Source organism: Ahaetulla prasina, chromosome 2 (assembly GCF_028640845.1).
Source record: "Ahaetulla prasina isolate Xishuangbanna chromosome 2, ASM2864084v1, whole genome shotgun sequence".
In the NCBI taxonomy this organism is placed as follows: domain Eukaryota; kingdom Metazoa; phylum Chordata; class Lepidosauria; order Squamata; family Colubridae; genus Ahaetulla; species Ahaetulla prasina.
In genome coordinates, this window is record NC_080540.1 from 31,626,399 (window position 1) to 31,646,676 (window position 20,278).

General features: G+C 40.2%; 1 protein-coding gene across 1 annotated transcript in view; it reads right to left on the reverse strand.

Moving 5' to 3' along the window:
* The window catches only part of LOC131191910 (zinc finger protein OZF-like), a 136,961-nt gene that overhangs the window by 74,142 nt on the left and 42,541 nt on the right, over positions 1 to 20,278 (reverse strand). Inside the window, exons 1-2 of the mRNA XM_058170535.1 lie at positions 7,452 to 7,850; positions 5,160 to 5,759 (exon numbers count right to left, since the gene is read on the reverse strand). Of these exons, the coding sequence (XP_058026518.1) occupies positions 5,160 to 5,651 (492 nt within the window). The 5' untranslated portion in view covers positions 5,652 to 5,759; positions 7,452 to 7,850. Of the gene's footprint in view, positions 1 to 5,159; positions 5,760 to 7,451 lie in introns of the transcript that reaches the window.

Sequence of the window (20,278 nt, forward strand, 5' to 3'; positions counted from 1 at the left end):
CTTTGCCATTTCCATTTCATGCCATAAATCAGATGAAAGTGATAACTCAGATGAATTCTAATCTTGAAGGCAATAAAAGTCTTTAATTGTAGTTCATCAAGGGAGTGTATTAGACTTAACAGCATTCAACCTGGCAATTAACATGTAATCTACTCATCCAAAATAAAAGGAAAAACAGAAAGAAAAAAAACAAGTTATACATGAAAGTTAAAATGTAATAGCAGAAGCAACACCTCTAAAAATGCAGACAGTGGCCGCTCATGGGGAGTGGTTTATTTCTAAAAAAAATTAAGTATATACATAGATCAGTGGTAGTCAACCTGGTCCCTACCACCCACTAGTGGGCATTCCTGCTTTCATGGTAGGCAGTAGGGGTTTTGTCCGATACTGAAGCACTTTCCTTTTTTTTAATTTAATTGACTTTTTAAAAAATTTTCATAGCATTATTTAAAAACATTTTCATTAGGTTTTCATAAAATTCCCCATGAAAATTTAAATTTCTGAAAATATACTATTTGTATCACCTGCGCATAAGTTTAGTTCATGTTACGTAAGTGAAACTAAATGGCGCTATAGTGTGACTGCAAACAAAAGAGCCTCGTCCCGGAATAGCTCGCGCATCTCCTCCCTTGAACCGGTGAGCAGCTAGAAAATTTTACTAGTAACAGAGATACAAAAGTGGCCAGTAGGTATAAAAAGGTTGACTACCCCTGACATAGATAAATTCAAAAATTAATCATTCATGATTAAAATAAAAACAGGTGCATTTCATTTTAATTAAAAAATCCATCTCTCTCTGGGGCTGCCAGTTGGGAGGGCCAAACTCAAAAAAACCTTCCTTTCTGAGTTCAGTCAATGAAATAGGAAAATCCATAGATTTAACCTGCTAAATTAGTATACATTCTCATGAAAATTTGTCTCTATTTCGGAAATTGGCTCCAGATCTCTATGGATCCTTTTATGGGAAGTAAGCTTACTGGGTCGGCTGAAGCACTTTCCACAATCCATGCATTTATATGGCTTTTCTCCTGTGTGTATCATTTTATGGAAAATAAAATTTCGGTATTCACTAAAGCACCTTCCACATTCCACACATTTATATGGTTTCTCCCCTGTATGGATCCTTTTATGGGAAGTAAGCTTACTGGGTCGGCTGAAACACTTTCCACAATCAGTGCATTTAAATGGCTTCTCTCCTGTGTGTGTTCTTCTATGGTAAATAAGGCTACTGTGTTCACTGAAGCCCTTTCCACACTCCATGCATTTATATGGCCTTTCTCCTGTGTGAATCCTTTTATGGGATGTAAGATTACCGAGTTTACTGAAGCCTTTTCCACACTCCATACATTTATATGGTTTATCCCCCGTGTGAATCCTCTTATGTGTCATAAGGGATGAATTTACATGGAAGCCTTTTCCACACTCCATGCATTTATATGGCTTCTCCCCTCTATGGATCCATGTATGGGAAGCAAGTTGACTGCTATGAGTAAAAGTCTTTCCACATTCCAGGCAATTGTAAGGCCTCTCCCCTGTGTGGATCCTTATATGGGATGTAAGACTACTTTTGCAACTGAAGTCCTTTCCACACTCCATGCATTTATAGGGCTTCTCCCCCGTGTGGATCCTTTTATGGGATGTAAGTTCATAGCTTCTTTTGAAGCTCTTTCCACACTCCATGCATTTATATGGCTTCTCCCCCGTGTGGATCCTTTTGTGGGAAGTAAGGTCACTATGTACTCTGAAGTCCTTTCCACACTCCATGCATTTATATGGCTTCTCCCCTGTGTGGATCCTTTTGTGGGAAGTAAGACCACTGTTGCAACTAAAGTCCTTTCCACACTCCATGCATTTATATGGCTTCTCCCCTGTGTGGATCCTTTTATGGGAAGTAAGACCACTGTTGCAACTAAAGTCCTTTCCACACTCCATGCATTTATATGGCCTCTCCCCTGTGTGGATCCTTTTGTGGGAAGTAAGATTACTGTTGCATCTAAAGCCCTTTCCGCACTCCAAGCATTTAAATGGCTTCTCCCCTGTGTGGATCCTTTTGTGGGAAGTAAGACTACTGGGTTTGCTGAAGCCCTTTCCACACTCCATGCATTTATATGGCTTCTCCCCTGTGTGGACTCTTTGATGGGATGTAAGAGTACTGGGTTTGCTGAAGCCTTTTCCACACTCCATGCATTTAAATGGCTTTTCCTCTGTGTGGATCCTTTGATGGGATGTAAGAGACCCATTTTCTTGAGAAAGTGTGTAAGTCCAATTGTATTGTTTTCCATTATCTGTGTATGTACAATCTTGTCCTCTTGCTTGGGTCAGATACTGTCCATTTACATCGAATGTGTTTTCGGAAAGTCTTATACCTTTCCCAATATATTTTTTCTTTACATTTCTTGGTTGCTCCAGAAACTGCATCTGAGCCTCAATGGAAGATGAGCTTTCCTTATTCCAATTATTTGACTGAGTTTTCTCCTGCCTCTGGAATTTCATTTGCATTTCAGGCTTCTCCGTTATGTCTCCATGTCTGAACACTTGGAATGATTCCCTAGACTCTTTATGGTCCTGCCCATTATCACCTTCAAAAGGGAACAGCAATAAAAAGGATAGCAAGGTTAGGGGAAAAGATCAATCTATCAGAATTTATAATAATTGCCCCCTTAGATTTGCCAGATCCCAATATATTGCATGCTTGCATGTTTATAACTTTTTTCTTTTAATGACCCCATAATCCCTTGCATAGGGGTGGAGTCAGGGCAACTGAAAGAGCTGAGGGTTTACTGGCCGGATGCCCTTCCTGCCGCCAATGCAGAGTTTGCAGCAGATATATGCTCATTGTGCTCAGAGAGAGAAATATCTACTTCTACTTAGGATAGAACTCACAGCCTTCTGATTTTGAGGCGAGAGCTCCACCTCTAGGCTACCGCACCACTGATTGCATGCTTACAATGGCATGACATAATAATTTCTATATGCATGAATCATAAATCTGAAAACAGCAAAATATTTTTGATTATAATAATAATAATAATCAGAAACAGCTTATAATTACAAAATGTCTTCCTAAACACTCCAATTGGACAAAAGGAAACCCTTACCAAGAGAGGCCACGTTGCTGTAATTTTCTAGCATGACTTCCCACTGCAAAGCTTTTTGGTCAGGATCCAGCACAGACCATTCCTCCTCAGAGAAATACACAGCCACCTCTTCAAAGGAGACAAGGCCCTCCTAACAGAGAAAGAGAGTACACAAAAGTCCAGGAGGAATGGAAAAAAGAACAATCCTATTGTTTATAAATTCCCAAAGCAAAGCTATACACCAAGGTAAATGGCTCTGTCTGTAGCATTCCAGGGTTTATGTGACAAAACAGATAGAGAAAAGGTTTGGATTGAAAGAACGTTTTGGGTAAGTTTTATCATTGGAATTTACTTTGCAAGCCAAAAGTGCCTTGATTATGTGCTTTTTCAGAACTATTTTTACTTTTGATAATTTCTATTAACTCGCATTGGATTTTAATACTGTTATCTTTTAATCTGCCCCACTTAGATTTATCACTGATTGTAAATAAAGCTTTTTTAAAAAATGGTAATTTGCCAGTGTAAATATTCAGTTATTTTTTGAGCATCCTTGCACAAATCAAACTCAAAGAATTACAAAAAGAATGGACATCATGTAGGATTATTTGAAAAGGAATTAGAGTAATTACCGTGTTTCGCTGAAAATAAGACCCTGTCTTATATTTTTTGGAACCCTGAAATAAGCACTTGCCATGCTCTCAAAAGCCCGATTGGGCTTATTATCAAGGGATGTCTTATTTTGGGGGAAACGGGGTATGTCTTATTTTTGTGGGATGTCTTTTCCAGTCTCACCTTGCTACCGCGGCACCTCACAGTGGCAGCACCATGTGGCCGCTGCCAGCTGACTTTTTCTGCTGCCACTCGCTGCCACTTGAGCGGGTTGCCCCCAGCCTCCGTTTTGTCATCAGAGGCCTTCAGGAAAGGTCTCTGAACCCAAAAAATGAGATCCAAATTGACATGTGTGGCGCTCCCCCAGCCTCCATTTTGCCTTTCCTGAAGCCCTCTGATGTCAAAATGGAGGTCGGGGGTGACATGCGCAAGTGGCAGCGAGCAGCCGTAGAAGTGGCCTGGAAAGGCGAGGCAGGTGTCAAGGCGAGGGAGGCCTGGCTGCAACTGTCATAAGGTAAGTGGGTGCAGGGCATGTGGGACAGCTCCACTACCCCCATCTCTGCCCTAGCTTGTTTTTACCAGTGCGCCACGCCCACCTCATGAAACCAGGTGCAACGGAATGGATGGCATTTTAACTAGGGTTTATTTTGGGGGTAGGGCTTATATTAGATGCATGTGTAAAATCAAGCTAGGACTTATTTTTGAGATAGGTCTTATTTTTGCGGGAAACACAGAAGCATAATTACAATTATTGTAATAATAATTGGCAACAAGTACCACTTTTTAAACATACTGGTCTTAAAAAAGATTAATGAAAGGAGACAGTATTATGTACACCACCTTGACTTTCTGAAGGAAAAGGAGAATACAGTTCTAATAAATTTCCTTTTCTTACCTGAATTGGAGTTTCAACCACTGTTTCAGCTCCACATTCAGGAAGGGCCACCTTCCTCCTATTCGTCTCTGTGAGGAGACAGAATTTACACTGCATAATTCATAATGTAGAATTGGTGTTCTATAGAAGAGAAGGCATACAGAAGATGAGACAGCTGAGATCTCTCTGGAGAATGGCAGAGCCTTGTATTACCTCTGGTTGTGTCTTGATTTGGATCATCCTGAGAGATCCTCTTGCAAAATATTTCAAGAGATGAATTTGATGGATGCCTCCTTCCCTCAGGATCTTGGATTTCCACCATGAAGGACTTGAAAAAGTAGGCAAGAAACAAGAAGAGAAATAAATGAACTATACATATCAAGAAGTGGATTCTTCTTTTGTGAACACCATTCCAAAGCCACAGAAATCCATTAGTGAGGTTGGAAAGAAGGAAAGGAATGACGCTCACAAATAAAACAACGTCCTACATGAATTATTTCCACATATGCCAAAGAATTCTGGTAGACAAGGGCTAAGAGATCAAAAATACTGCTTATTATATTTAACCAGTCCTGAGCTCCCAAATGAAGGTCTCTCACCTGCAACTCAACCTGCTCCTTCTTCTCCTCCGCCTGGCTCAGGAGGAAGCCTTCCACCAGGGCCACCGCCTGGGAGCTGGTCTCTGCTCCACATTCTCGTACCCAGCTCTCCATCTGCAGGGGCAGAAGCGCCAGGAACTGCTCCAAAACAACCAGGTCCAGCATCTGCGCTTTTGTGTGCTTTTCTGGTCTCAACCATCGACTACAAAAGGAATGGAGTCGGCTGCAAAGTCCTCGGGGACATTCATCCTCCTTGTATTGGAAGCTCCTGAAGTTCCAGGGCTGAACTTGTGAAACGATGGTTTCCTCCTCCAGGATATTCTGCCCAGTTCTTGCCCAGATCTCCTCACAGCTCACAGGGCGAACACCAGAAGGGCCTTTTCCAATTCCCTCACTCACTAAAGATTGGCTTTTCATTCTTTCTCTGTCCTGTAGTGCAACTCCAGATGGGTCCAGGGAATCTTCTGGATCTCCAAACACCTTTCCATTCATAGTACCACTCCTGTAGCTACCGGTCAAGGAAGTCTTTCAGCCATCTCTGTCCAATTTTTTGCCTCCAGCAGAAGGTGATATAAATGGATTCCAATTTCTATGGTATATCTGAGATTAATGAGAAAGAGGTGGATTTAACTGTGAGGAACCCACATTCCAAAGGAAAGAAGTATTTTACTGAGCTAATACAGGATTTCAGTGGCATTGAGCACTTAATCCCTGTGTATGAATCTGTGTTTGGTACAAACTTTGGGACTTGCGTCCATCATGGACATGGAACTCTGAATAAATGCATTTTGCATCATTTTCAGTTACTTTTTTCTCAGAAAGTAGGGCTTGCTTTATAACAAGGAATATAAACAGGAAGCAGCAGGTGATGCTAAGCAGAATCACATCAGATACCTGTACAATTAGCACAGGGCCCCCACAGGGTTGTGTGCTCTCTCGACTTCTCTTCTCTCTTATACCAATGACTTCATCTCTAACGATCCATCTGTTAAACTACTGAACTTTGCAGATGACACAACAGTGATCGGTCTCATTCAAGATAATGAAGAATCCGCATACAGACAGGAGGTTGAACGACTAGCCTCATGGTGCGACCGGAACAATCTGGAACTGAACACACTCAAAACCGTAGAAATGGTGGTTGTCTTTAAGAGAAACCCTTCTATACTTTCACTTCTCAGAATACTAGACAACAAAGTATCAACAGTAGAAACCTTCAAATTTCTGGGTTCTACCATATCGCAAGATCTCAAATGGACAGCTAACATCAAAAACGTCATCAAAAAAGGACAACAAAGAATGTTCTTTCTGCGCCAACTCAGAAAGCTCAAACTGCCCAAGGAGCTGCTGATCCAGTTCTACAGAGGAATTGTTGAGTCTGTCATCTGCACCTCTATAACTGTCTGGTTTGGTTCTGCAATCCAACAAGACAGACACACACTTCAGAGGATAATTAGAACTGCAGAAAAAACAATTGCTACCAACCTGCCTTCCATTGAGGACCTGTATACTGCACGAGTCAAAAAGAGGGCTGTGAAAATATTTACAGATCCCTCACATCCTGGAATATAAACTGTTTCAACTCCTACCCTAAAAACGAAGCTATAAAAGCACTGCACACCAGAATAACTAGACACAAGAATATTTTTTTCCCTGAATGCCATCACTCTGCTAAACAAACAATTCCCTCAACACTATCAAACTATTTACTAAATCTGCACTATTATTAATCTTCTCATCGTTCCCATCACCCATCTCCTTCCACTTATGACTGTAACTTTGTTGCTTGTATCCTTACTATTTATACTGATATTGTTTCCTGACTGCTTATTTGTAGCCTATGATTATCATTAAGTGTTGTATCATTATGTGTTACATTTGTACCCTATGACTATCATTAAGTGTTGTACCTTATGATTCTTGATGAAGGTATCCTTTCTTTTATATACACTGAGAGCATATGCACCAAGACAAATTCATTGTGTGTCCAATCATACTTGGCCAATAAAATTCTCTTCTCTTCTCTTCTCAAAAATCTAAATCTGCTTTTATCTGCAAGGGGGTTTAGACAAACTCTTAACAGGTGAACAAAACATGAAAGTTCACTTGAAAAAAAAAATGAAATGCCAAAAAGTGACCTGCTTTGGATGTTCCCTTTCTTCAGGGTTTGCTTTGAAGAGCCAAATCACACAATTACATGCAGGCAGATTCCCAAAACACACCCTAAACACAAACAGGCTTAACAACTGTTCATATGAGACACACTAGTTGGTGATGTCCTGATTCACTCACCCTCCTAAGAGAAATTGAACTCTTGAGGATCGAAGCCTATTTTAGTCTCCTCCAGCACAGAAGGAGAAGGTGGGCACAGTCTCCTGCAGTTCCTCCCTTGCAATCCCCATGTTCTTCTCTCCTGCTCCAGATTTGTCCCCCAAGCTCTCCCCATCTTCGACCTCCGAGCTTTCTCCAGGCTATGGGGGTTGAAGGATTCCCTAGGACCCTTCCTCCCCTCTGGGGATTTGCTCCTGAGCACCGCTTCCCTCTGCCTGCCACCTACGTGGAGAGGGGCGGCAGGGGAACATGGGATCCGAGCTCTCCCACCCGCAGGACTCAGAAGATTGAACCTGCGTAGGGACTCCGCTTTTGTCCCCTCCTTCTCTAGCACGAGCACCCTTTGCTCCCCCCACCCTCCGCCTTTGCACGCGGAGACACACAAACGCCACTTACCCAGTTAAACCTCCTGCGAAACTCAAAGGCTGCAAAAGAGACGGAGAGCCGCGTCAGATCCAGTGAGGTCACTTCCCTCCCATTCTCCTATGGTAAATCACCTCTGGCGTTCGCCCTCCAGTGGCCGAATGGTGAATAGCAAGATGTCCGGTTCTTTCTGAGGGAGTCTCCTGGTGGATTCTGTGTGCAAGGGAGGCGCTTATGGAAATGGTGGAAAGGGTGCTGTTTCCATCGGAGCCCAGGAGGAAGGAGGCTGTCCTTTCCTTCCTGATAAAGAATCCTTCTTTATCCAATTGCTTCTGACAGTGTCACACCCACGTGCAGCCTTCCACTTTTAGGATGGCTTCTATAGAAAGCTTCATCATCCCTTCATAGAGGGGGCAAAAGAACATACAAGAAGTACAATTCTTCTTATTCAAAAGATTCAAAATAAAGAATCCATACTTGGAAGGGACCTCGGAGGTCTTATACCATCGCAGACAAATGCCTGTCCAATCTCCTCTTGAAAACTTGCAGGGATGGAGCACCCATAACTTCTGGACACAAATTGTTCCACTAGTTAATTGTTCTGTCAGGAAATTTCTCCTTCATTCTACTGGATATCTCTTTGATAGATTTTCATCCATTTCTTTTTACCCCGTCAGAGGTTCTTTGGAAAATAGCTTGAATTCATCTTCTCTGTGACAGCCCCTCATATATTGAAAGCCTCCTGGTACACATCCCTTTTCTTCATTAGAGTAGGCTTGCCCAGTTCCTGCAACTTCTCTTCATATGTTTTAGTTGTCCAGTGATAGGATTCAAGTAATTTAACAACTGGTTCTCTGTCCTAATGATTTCTTCCGACAACCAGTTTGCCAAACTGCTCAGAAAATTAACAACCAGTTCTCCCGAAGTGGTGCGAACTGGCTGAATCCCACCACTGGAACTATCCCGTAATCATCTTTGTTGTTCTTCTCTGCACTCTTTCTAGAGTTTCAACATCTTTTTTATATCATGGTGACCATAAATAGATGCAGTTTTCCAAATGTAATCTTAGCAGTGCAGCACAAAGCTGGACTAACACTTTATGTGATCTTGATACTATCCCTCTATTGATGCATCCAAAGACTTGCATTGGCTCTTTTGGCAGCTGCAGCACACTGCTGGCTCATGTTTAATTGTCTATAGGACTCTTAGATCTCTTACTGTTACTGCTGTTGAGCCAGATATACCTATTATGTGCTAGTGTATTTGTTTTTTGTTATTTAAGTGTCAAACCTTACTTGTCTCACCAATGAACTGCAATTTATTGGATAAAGCCCAGTATTTTAGTCTTTCAAGAACCTTCTGGATCTTGAACCTATCTTCTAAAGATATTTGCTATTCCCCTAGCCTGGTGTTGTAGGCAAATTCAATATATCCCCTCATGTAAATTATTAAGTATTTTTAAGATTTCTTTATTCCACAATATATACTTGCAGCAACTAAGCTGCTTGAGGCCAAGCCTTTGGCTCAATTACTATATGGCACACAACTTAGACCCACTCCCCTTATGTGCCATAGGAACTTCAAGTTTTTGGTCCAATCTAAATTTTTAAGGGCAATTTTCCAAGTTCCTCAGTGTGTTTCTAATGCTTCACTATATACTGGAATGTTGAAGATGGAAACTAGAATATGGGAAACTGTATTACTCTAGTGATTGAATCTGACACTTGTCTCTATAGATCCCTATAACTCTGAGATTAGAAGACAGAAACAGTTTAGGAGCTTTCTCCCAAAATTTACCCTCAATTGCTTACTGTAAATTGGTGATGAGCATGGAAAGTTACACATAATTAACGCCTGTTTGAAATAGACCATGAAATGGGCACTGGTAATAACACTCAGCTACCCATAACAGATAGCAGGACATACACACTGATACACAATCAGGTGTCAATCTGTCCCACTGTCTCTTGGCTTGCCTGCGTTGCCTATGTTTCCCAGAAAATAAGCTCTTTTGGGGCCCCCAAAAATATAAGACCAGGTCTTATTTTCAGGGAAACACAGTAATTATTAACATTATTCATCAGCTGTAAACCTTTTTATGCTCTGCAAGAGTTTACCTCATTTATCTTGGTTAGGACTTATATAGGTTTGCACAAGCAGCGCACTGTAGATTCTAGGTGCCCAGATACAGTACTTTGCAGAGAAAGGAAATATCCAGACTCCCTACTTAATTGTTTTAGCAGATTTTAACAGAGCCACTACACTCATGAGTTGTTCATATATATATGCAGCACGTTAGTTGTCTCATTAGAGTTGTCTCATGTTGGATCACTCCTATTCCACATTCAAAAGTGGTTACTGCTCTTTCCCTTGTGCAGCTATGGGCAGTAACTCAAAACTGCAAAGCCTATAATAAGAATAGTGAAGGGATGGACTGAGGAGGCCAAGTTAGAGCTACACGCTTGCTTCGATTGCACAGATTGGAGTGTTCTTGAAGCTGCTTCAGTGGACTTGGATGAATTTACTGACACTGTGACATCATGTATTAGCTTTTCTGAGGATAATTGTATGCCTACCAAGAGCTTGTGCATGTATCACAACAATCATTTTTGGTGTATGGCAAGGCTTAAGCAGGCTTGTTGTGCCAAAGAGGAGGCCTACAGGAAAGGAGATAGGATCTCGTATAATCAGGCCAGGAACTATTGACAAGGTGGGAAAGAGAAGCTACTCTGAAAAGCTGAAAAATCAGTTCTCAGCTAATGAAACTGCAACTGCATGGAAAAGCCTGAAGAACAGCAGATCTCCCTGCCTTACTGAAGAGAATCATCAACTGGCAGATGACCTGAATGTGTTCTACTGTACCTTTAAGAGGCGATCACTGTTTTCTACTGTTACCTATTCCAAGTAGTTCTAAAAATACTTGATTACAGTTCTCTGATTCTTAATAAAATTCAGTGACTTCATAGCCAATATAAAGCATACCAAATAAATAATCTTGAAGCAATGTTGGAATGAAATACTAAAGTTCTTCAAAATTTATATAGCAATTTCATTAAATAATTACAATAAAGTAGCCTTATATATAAATAACCAATGACTCATCTAACCTTTTCAATAAATAATCTAAAAGCCTAAAATGGCTAAAATCACTTCAAGACAGAAGACTGAACTTTGCCATTGCCGTTTCATGCCATAAATCAGATGAAAGTGATAACTCAGATGAATTCTCATCTTGAAGGCAATAAAAATCTTTAACTGTAGTTGATCAAGGGAGTATATTGGATTTAACAGCATTCAACCTGGCAATTAACATGTAATCTACTCATCCAAAGTAAAAGGAAAAATAGGAAGAAAAAAATCAAGTTACACATGAAAGTTAAAATTTAATAGCAGAAGCAGCACCTCTAAAATGCAGACAGTGGTCCCTCATGTGGAGCAGAAGTTTATTTCTAAAAAAAATAAATATATACATAAATTCAAAAATTCATCATTCATGATTAAAATGAAAACATGCACATTGTTTTCATTTTAATTAATACATACATCTCTCTCTAGGGCTGCCAGTTGGGAGGGCCAAACTCAAAAAAACCTTCCTTTCTGAGTTCAGTTGATGAAATAGGAAAATCCATAGATTTAACCTGCTAAATTAGCATACATTCTCACCCAAATCTCTCTCTGTTTCGGAAATTGGTTCCATATCTCTATGGATCCTTTTATGGGACGTAAGCATACTGGGTCGGCTGAAGCACTTTCCACAATCCATGCATTTAAAAGGCTTCTCTCCTGTGTGTGTCCTTTTATGGGAAATAAGATTACTGTATTCACTAAAGCACTTTCCACATTCCACACATTTATATGGCCTTTCTCCTGTGTGGATCCTTTTATGGGAGGTAAGGCTACTGCGCTGACTGAAAACCCTTCCACAATCCATGCATTTAAAAGGCTTCTCTCCTGTGTGAGTCCTTTTATGGGAAATAAGATTACTGTGTTCACTGAAGCCCTTTCCACACTCCGTGCATTTATATGGCCTTTCTCCTGTGTGAATCCTTTTATGGGATGTAAGATTACCGAGTTCACTGAAGCCTTTTCCACACTCCATACATTTATATGGTTTATCCCCCGTGTGAATCCTCTTATGTCTCATTAGGGATGAATTTACATGGAAGCCCTTTCCACACTCCATGCATTTATATGGCTTCTCCCCTGTGTGGATCCATGTATGGGAAGCAAGTTGACTGCTATGAGTAAAAGTCTTTCCACATTCCAGGCAATTGTAAGGCCTCTCTCCAGTGTGGATCGCTTTATGGGAAGCAAGTTGACCGTTATGTGTAAAAGTCTTTCCACATTCCCTGCATTTGTAAGGCCTCTCCCCTGTATGGATCCTTTTATGGGTTGTAAGATCACTATGTATTCTGAAGTCCTTTCCACACTCTATGCATTTATATGGTTTCTCGCCTGTGTGGATCCTTTTATGGGATGTAAGATCACTATGTACTCTAAAGCTTTTTCCACACTCCATGCATTTATATGGCTTCTCCCCTGTATGGATCCTTTTGTGGGAAGTAAGATTACTGTTGCAACTAAAGACCTTTCCGCACTCCAAGCATTTAAATGGCTTTTCCCCTGTGTGGATCCTTTTATGGGAAGTAAGATTACTGTTGCATCTAAAGCCCTTTCCGCACTCCAAGCATTTAAATGGCTTCTCCCCTGTGTGGATCCTTTTGTGGGAAGTAAGACTACTGGGTTTGCTGAAGCCCTTTCCACACTCCATGCATTTAAATGGCTTTTCCTCTGTGTGGATCCTTTTATGAATTGTAAGAGTATTATTTTCACTGAAGCTTTTTCCATGCTCGAGGGATTTATTTGGCTTCTCTCCCATATGAATACTTTTATCTGATGTAAGAGACCCATTTTCTTGAGAAAGTGTGAAAGTCCAATTGTATTGTTTTCCATTGTCCGTGTATGTACAATCTTGTCCTTTGGCTTGGGTCAAATACTGTCCATTTATGTTGAATGTGTCTTTGGATAGTCTTATACCTTTCCCAATATATTTTTTCTTTATTTTTCTTGGTTGCTCAAGAAACTGCATCTGAGCATCAGTGGAAGATGAGCTTTCCTTATTCCAATTATTTGACTGATTTCTCTCCTGCCTCTGGAATTTCATTTGCATTTCAGGCTTCTCCGTGATGTCTCCATGTCTGAACACTTGGAATGATTCCCTAGGCTCTTTATGGTCCTGCCCATTATCACCTTCAAAAGTGAACAGCAATAAAAACGATAGCAAGGTTAGGGGGAAAGATCAATCTGTCAAAATTTATAATAATTGCCCCCTTAGATTTGCCAGATCCCAATATGCTGCATGTTTGCATTCTTACAATGGCATGACATAAATAATAATTTCTATATGAATGAATCATAACTCTGAAAATAGCAAAACATTTTTGGTTACAATAATTAACAATAATCAGAAAGAAAATCTCTTCCTGAACTCTCCAATTGGACAAAAGGAAACCCTTACCAAGAGAGGCCACGTTGCTGTAATTCTCCAGCATGACTTCCCAATGCAGAGTTTTTTGGTCAGGATCCAGCTCAGACCATTCCTCCTCGGAGAAATACACAGCCACCTCCTCAAAGGAGACAAGGCCCTCCTGACAAGAGAAAGGGAGTACACAGAAAGTCCTATTGTTTATAAATTCCCAAAGCAAAACTATGCATTAAGGTAATTGGCTCCGTCCACCAGTAGAAGACTTCTGGAGAGAATCAACTGGCAGATTGGCCTTGGAAACCCCACATATCAATGTCTCCAATCCTTCCTATGTTTCCAGAAGGAAATGTGGGAATCTCTTTGTGTGGAGGATTTTATATGGCACTTAGTAAATGGCTCAGGGTATACCAAGAAGCTGCAGTCCTCAATCCTTAATGTAAGTCCTGGGAGAACTCAGCTAGGGATTTGGCTTCTGCTTCTTCTCAGATTGTAAGGAAGTTGCTTCTAGTCTGAGACATCGACTGAATGGAAGATAACAAATTAGATTAGATTATAGATTTTAATAGTGTTATTTTTTAATCTGCTACACTTAGTTTTCTTATCACTGATTGTAAATAAAACATGTTAAAGTAATTATAATTTGGCAGTGTAAATATTGAATTATTTTTGAGTAACCTTGCACAAATCAAACTCAAAGTATTACAAAAAGAATGGGCATCACGAAGGATTCTTTGAAAAGGGATTAGAGTAATTACACAACTACAATTATTGCAATAATAATTGGTGACAAGTAGCACTTTTTTTAAGGTAATGGTCTTAAAAAAGATTAATGGAAGGAGACAGGATTATGTATACACTACCTCTGACTTCTAATTCTAATAAATTTCCTCTTCTTACCTGAATTGGAGTTTCAACCACTGTTTCAGCTCCACATTCAGGAAGGGCCACCTTCCTTCTATTCTTCTCTGTGAGGGAGACAAAATTTATACTGCATAATTCATAATGTAGAATTGGTGTTCTAAAGAAGAAAGACATATACAAGATGAGACAGCTGAGTTCTCTCTGGGGAATGGAAGATCCTTGTATTACCTCTGGTTGTTTCTTGATTTGGATCATCCTGAAAGATTCTCTTGCAAAACATTTCAAGAGATGAGCTTGATGGATGCCTCCTTCCTTCAGGATCTCTGATCTCCACCACGAAGGACTTGAAAAGTAGGCAGGAAACAAGAAGAGGAATAAATGGACTATACATACTGTATCAAGAAGTGGATTCTTCTTTTGTGAACACCATTCCAAAGCCACAGAAATCCATCAGTGAGGTTCAAAAGAAGGAAAGGAATGACTTTCACAAATAAAACAACAATGTCCTACATGAATTATTTCCACATATGCCAAAGAATTCTGGTAGGCAAGGGCTAAGAGATCAAAAATACTGTTTATTATATTTAAGCAGTCCTGAGCTCCCAAATGAAGGTCTCTCACCTGCCAGTCAATCGTCTCCTTCTGCTCCTCTGCCTGGCTCAGGAGGAAGCCTTCCACCAGGGCCACCGCCTGGGAGCTGGTCTCTGCTCCACACTCCCGCACCCAGCTCTCCATCTGCAGGGGCAGAAGGGCCAGGAACTGCTCCAGAACAACCAGGTCCAGCATCTGTGCTTTTGTGTGCTTGTCTGGTCTCAACCATCGACTACAAAAGGAATGGAGTCGGCTGCAAAGTCCTCGGGGACCCTCATCCTCCTTGTATTGGAAGCTCCTGAAGTTCCAGGGCTGAACTTCTGAAAGGGTGGTTGTCTCCTCCAAGATCTTCTGCCCAGTTCTTGCCGAGATCTCCCCACAGCTCACATGGTGAACACCAAAAGGGCCTATTCCAATTCCCTCACTCGCTAAAGATTGGCTTTTCATTCTTTCTCTGTCCTGTAGTGCAACTCCAAATGGGTCCAGGGAATCTTCTGGATCTCCAAACACCTTTCTATTCATAGTACCACTCCTGTAGCTACAGGTCAGGGAAGTCTTTCAGCCATCTCTGTCCAATTTTTTGCCTCCAGCAGAGGGTGATACAAATGGATTCCAATTTCTATGGTATATCTGAGATTAATTAGAAAGAGGTGGATTTAACTGTGAGGAACCCACATTCCAAAGGAAAGAAGTATTTTTCTGAGCTAGTACAGGATTTAATCTGTTAATTTAAGTTAACAGAACTTAATCCCTGTGTATGAATCTGTGTTTGGTACAAACTTTGTGACTTGTGTCCATCATGGCCATGGAACTCTGAATAAATGCATTTTGCATCATTTTCAGTTGCTTTTTTCTCAGAAAGTAGGGCTTGCTTTACAAAAAATCTAAATCTGCTTTTACCTGCAAGGGGGTTTAGACAAACTTTTAACAAAAAATATTTTAAATTTTTATTTAATTATTTATTTATTTATTTATTATTTTATTTATTTTATTTATATATTTATTTATTTTAATTAATTAATTTATTATTTATTTATTAATTTTTTAAAAAAATTTAATTAAAAAAAGATTTTTTTTAATCTGCTCATCGTTCCCATCACCAATCTCTTTCCACTTATGACTGTATGACTGTAACTTTGTTGCTGGCAATCCTTATGATTTATATTGATATATTGACCATCATTTATGTTGTAAATGTTGTACCTTGATGAACGTATCTTTTCTTTTATGTACACTGAGCATATGCACCAAGACAAATTCCTTGTGTGTCCAATCACACTTTATTTATTTATTTACTTGGCCAATAAAAATTTTATTCTATTCTATTCTAACAGGTGAACAAAACATGAAAGTTCACTTTAAAAAAACAATTAAATGCCAAAAAGTGACCTGCTTTGGATGTTCCCTTTCTTCAGGGTTTGCTTTGTAAGCGCCAAATCACACAATTACACGCAGGCAGATTCCCAAAACACACCCTAAACACAAACAGGCTTAACAACTGTTCACATGAGACACACTAGTTGGTGATGTCCTGATTCACTCACCCTCCTAAGAGAAATTGAACTCTTGAGGATCGAAGCCTTTAGTCTCCTCCAGCACAGAAGGAGAAGGTGGGCACAGTCTCCTGCAGTTCCTCCCTTGCAACCCCCATGTTCTTCTCTCCTGCTCCAGATTTGTCCTCCAAGCTCTCCCCATCTCCGACCTGGGAGCTTTCTCCAGGCTATGCGGGGTGAAGGATTCCGCAGGACCCTTCCTCCCCTCTGGGGATTTGTTCCTGAGCACCGCTTCCCTCTGCCTGCCACCTGCGTGGAGAGGGGCGGCAGGGGAACATGGGATCCGGGCTCTTCCACCCGCAGCACTCAGAAGATTGAACCTGCGCTTCTGTCCCCTCCTTCTTTACCACGAGCCCCCACTGCGCCCCCCCCCTTTGCACGCGGAGACACACACATGCATACACTCACAAACGCCACTTACCCACTTAAACCTCCTCCGAAGCTCAAAGGCTGCAAAAAGAGACGGAGAGCCGCGTCAGATCCAGTGAGGTCACTTCCCTCCCATTCTCCTATGGTAAATCACCTCTGGCGTTCGCCCTCCAGTGGCCGAATGCTGAATCGCACGCTGCACGGTTCTCTTTTTAGAGGGACTCACCTGGTGGGTTCTAGTGTGCACGGAAGGTGCTTATGCAAATAGTGGAAACGGTGCATTTCCCATCAGGGCCCAGAAAGGAGGAGCCTGTTTTCCCCCCATCAATAACCCTTCCTTTATTTATTTTATTTATTTATTTATTTATTTTGTCACAACATCATATAAAAAGATTATATAGTATATAAACATATATATGAGTAAATATTGGGAGATATAAGCATCTATATATATATAGGAAGAAGAAAAGAAAAACAATAGGACAGGAACGGTAGGCACATTTGTGCGCTTATGCACGCCCCTTATGGTCCTCTTAGGAATGGGGTGAGGTCAATAGTAGAAAGTTTTTGGTTAAAGCTTTTAGGATTATGGGAAGAGACTACAGAGTCAGGTAAAGTATTCCAAGCACTGATGATTCTGTTACAGAAGTCATATTTATCTAATTACTTCTGACAGTGTCACACCCACGTGCAGCCTTCCACTTTTAGGAAGAGTTCTATAGGAAGCTTCATCATCCCTTCATAGAGGGGGCAAAAGAACAGACAAGAAGTACAATTCTTCTTACTCAAGAGAATCAAAATACAGAATCCAGAGTAACGTACTTGGAAGGGACCTCGGAGGTCTTATACCATACTAGTTAAAACCTTACTTTTCTCAATGAACTCCAATTTATTGGATAGAGCCCAGTATTTCAGTCTTGTCAAAAAGCTTCTGGATCTTTTTTTTTTTTAATTTACATTTATATCCCGCCCTTCTCCAAAGACTCAGGGCGGCTTACAGTGTGTAAGGCAATAGTCTCATTCTATTTGTATATTTACAAAGTCAAGTTATTGCCCCCCCAACAATCTGGATCCTCATTTTACCTACCTTATAAAGGACGGAAGGCTGAGTCAACCTTGGGCCTGGTGGGATTCGAGCCTGCAGTAATTGCAGGCTGCTGTGTTTTAATAACAGGCTATCTTACAGCCTGAGCCACCACGGCCCTTCTTGAGCTTATTTTATTTATTTTTTATTTATTTATTTATTTTTGTCACAACAATATATGTAGGTATCATACAAAAAAGATTATACAGCATATAAACACATATATGAGTAAATATAAGGAGGTATAAGCATATATATATATAGGAAGAAGAAAAGAAAAACAATAGGACAGGAACGGTAGGCACATTTGTGCGCTTATGCACGCCCCTTATGGTCCTCTTAGGAATGGGGTGAGGTCAATAGTAGAAAGTTTTTGGTTAAAGCTTTTAGGATTATGAGAAGAGACCACAGAGTCAGGTAAAGTATTCCAAGCACTGATGATTCTGTTGCAGAAGTCATATTTTCTGCAATCTAGATTAAAGCGGTTGACATTAAGTTTAAATCTATTAGTTGCTCTAGTATTATTGCAATTAAAGCTGAAGTAGTCTTTAACTGGAAGGACATTACAATAGATGATTCTGTGAGTTAAACTTAGGTCTTGTCGAAGGCGACGGAGTTCCAAGTTTTCTAAGCCTAGGATTTCAAGTCTGGTGGGATAGGGTATTTTATTGTTTTCAGAGGAATGGAGAACTCTTCTTGTAAAATATTTCTGGACACGTTCAATTGTATTGATGTCAGAGATGTGGCGAGGGTTCCAAACAGGCGAGCTGTATTCTAGAATTGGTCTAGCAAATGTTTTATATGCTCTGGTTAGTAGTGTGGTGTTTTTGGAAAAGAAGCTTTTCTAAATTATTTTATTTAATTATTAAATATCTTTTTATTTTTTTATTTTTTATTTTATTTTTTTATTTTTTATTTTATTTTTTTATTTTTTATTTTATTTTATTTTTATTTAATTATTAAATATCTTCTAAATTATTGGCTACTTCCCTAACTTGGTGTCCTACACAAATTTGATGAGTTCCCTTTCATCCCCTTTCATCTAAATTATTAAGCATTTTAAGATTTCTTTATTTCACAAATCAAGATACCCCTGCAGCAACTAAGCTGTTTGAGGCCGAGCCTTTGGCTCCATTACTATATGGCACACAACTTAGACTGACTCCCGTTATCTGCCCTAGGAACTTCATGTTTTTGGTCCAATCTAAATTTTCTACCAAAATTATCCAAGTTCCTCATTGTGTTGCTAATACAGGGGTGTCAAACTCAAGGTACTTAAGTCTGGCCTGCGAGGCTGGCCTGAAAATTTCAAAGGACTGGCCAGCAGTATCTCTGCCAACCAAAATGATTTGGGGGGGGCACATACCCCCCTTGTGGCCCATTTTTGGCCTCCAAGGCCTCCAGCAGCACTTTGCCAGCCAAAAACGGGCTGCATGAAGGCCCCACGAGGCCCTTCGCAGCTTGTTTTTGGTCTCCCCAGCCTCTAGAGGCAGTCTGCCAAGCAAAAATGGGCCGCATGCTTTTGGCTGGCAAATTGCTGCAGGAGGACTGGAAGTAAGTACCTCATCTGGATAGAAAACTAGCAACATCCTACGTTAATACTACACTTTAATGCCAGATTTTACATACTGTAGATCAATTTAATCAACAATCTATAATTGACAGCCATTTCTGTTTACTATCTTGGAAATTTACCTCTGCTATTCGATATTGCATTATCATATTATTGATGCTATTGTATTTTTATTATTAGTTGAATAATAAAGATAGAATAATATAAATAGCTTTTTTGCCTGGAAAAGCAATTTAGTATTAAACAATGGGGTATAAATTTAGAAATAAAAAGATTAGTGCAGTATGAAGAATACATCTTAAATGTTTGCCTGTAATATCTGGTAGAAGAGATAGGAAAATGGTTATAGTAAAGAACTGTGGAAAGAAAGAAGGGGAAAAACACATCTTGAGCCTGTGTCAAACGCCCATCATGGACACACCACCCATGACTTTGCCCACCACCAGCCACCATCACCCGGCCCTCCGAAGTTAAACACAACCCTGATGCAGCCCTCAATGAAATTGAGTTTGACACCCCTGTTCTAATGCTTCACTTTATACTGGAATGTTGAGGGTGGAAATTAGAATATGGGAAACTGTATTACTCTAGTGCAGTGGTCATCAACCTGGTCTGTACTGCCCACTAGTGGGCGTTCCAGCTTTCATGGTGGGCGGTAGGGGTTTTGTCCGATATTGAAGCACTTTCCTTTTTATAAATTTAATTGACTTTTAAAAAAAATTTCATAGCATTATTTAAAAACATTTTCATTAGGTTTTCATAAAATTCGCTGTGACAATTTAAATTTCTGAAAATATACTATTTGTATTGCCCGCGCATAAGTTTAGTTCACGTTACGTAAGTGAAACTAAATGGCGCTATAGTGCAACTGCAAACAAGAGAGCCTCGTCCCAGAATAGCTTGCGCATC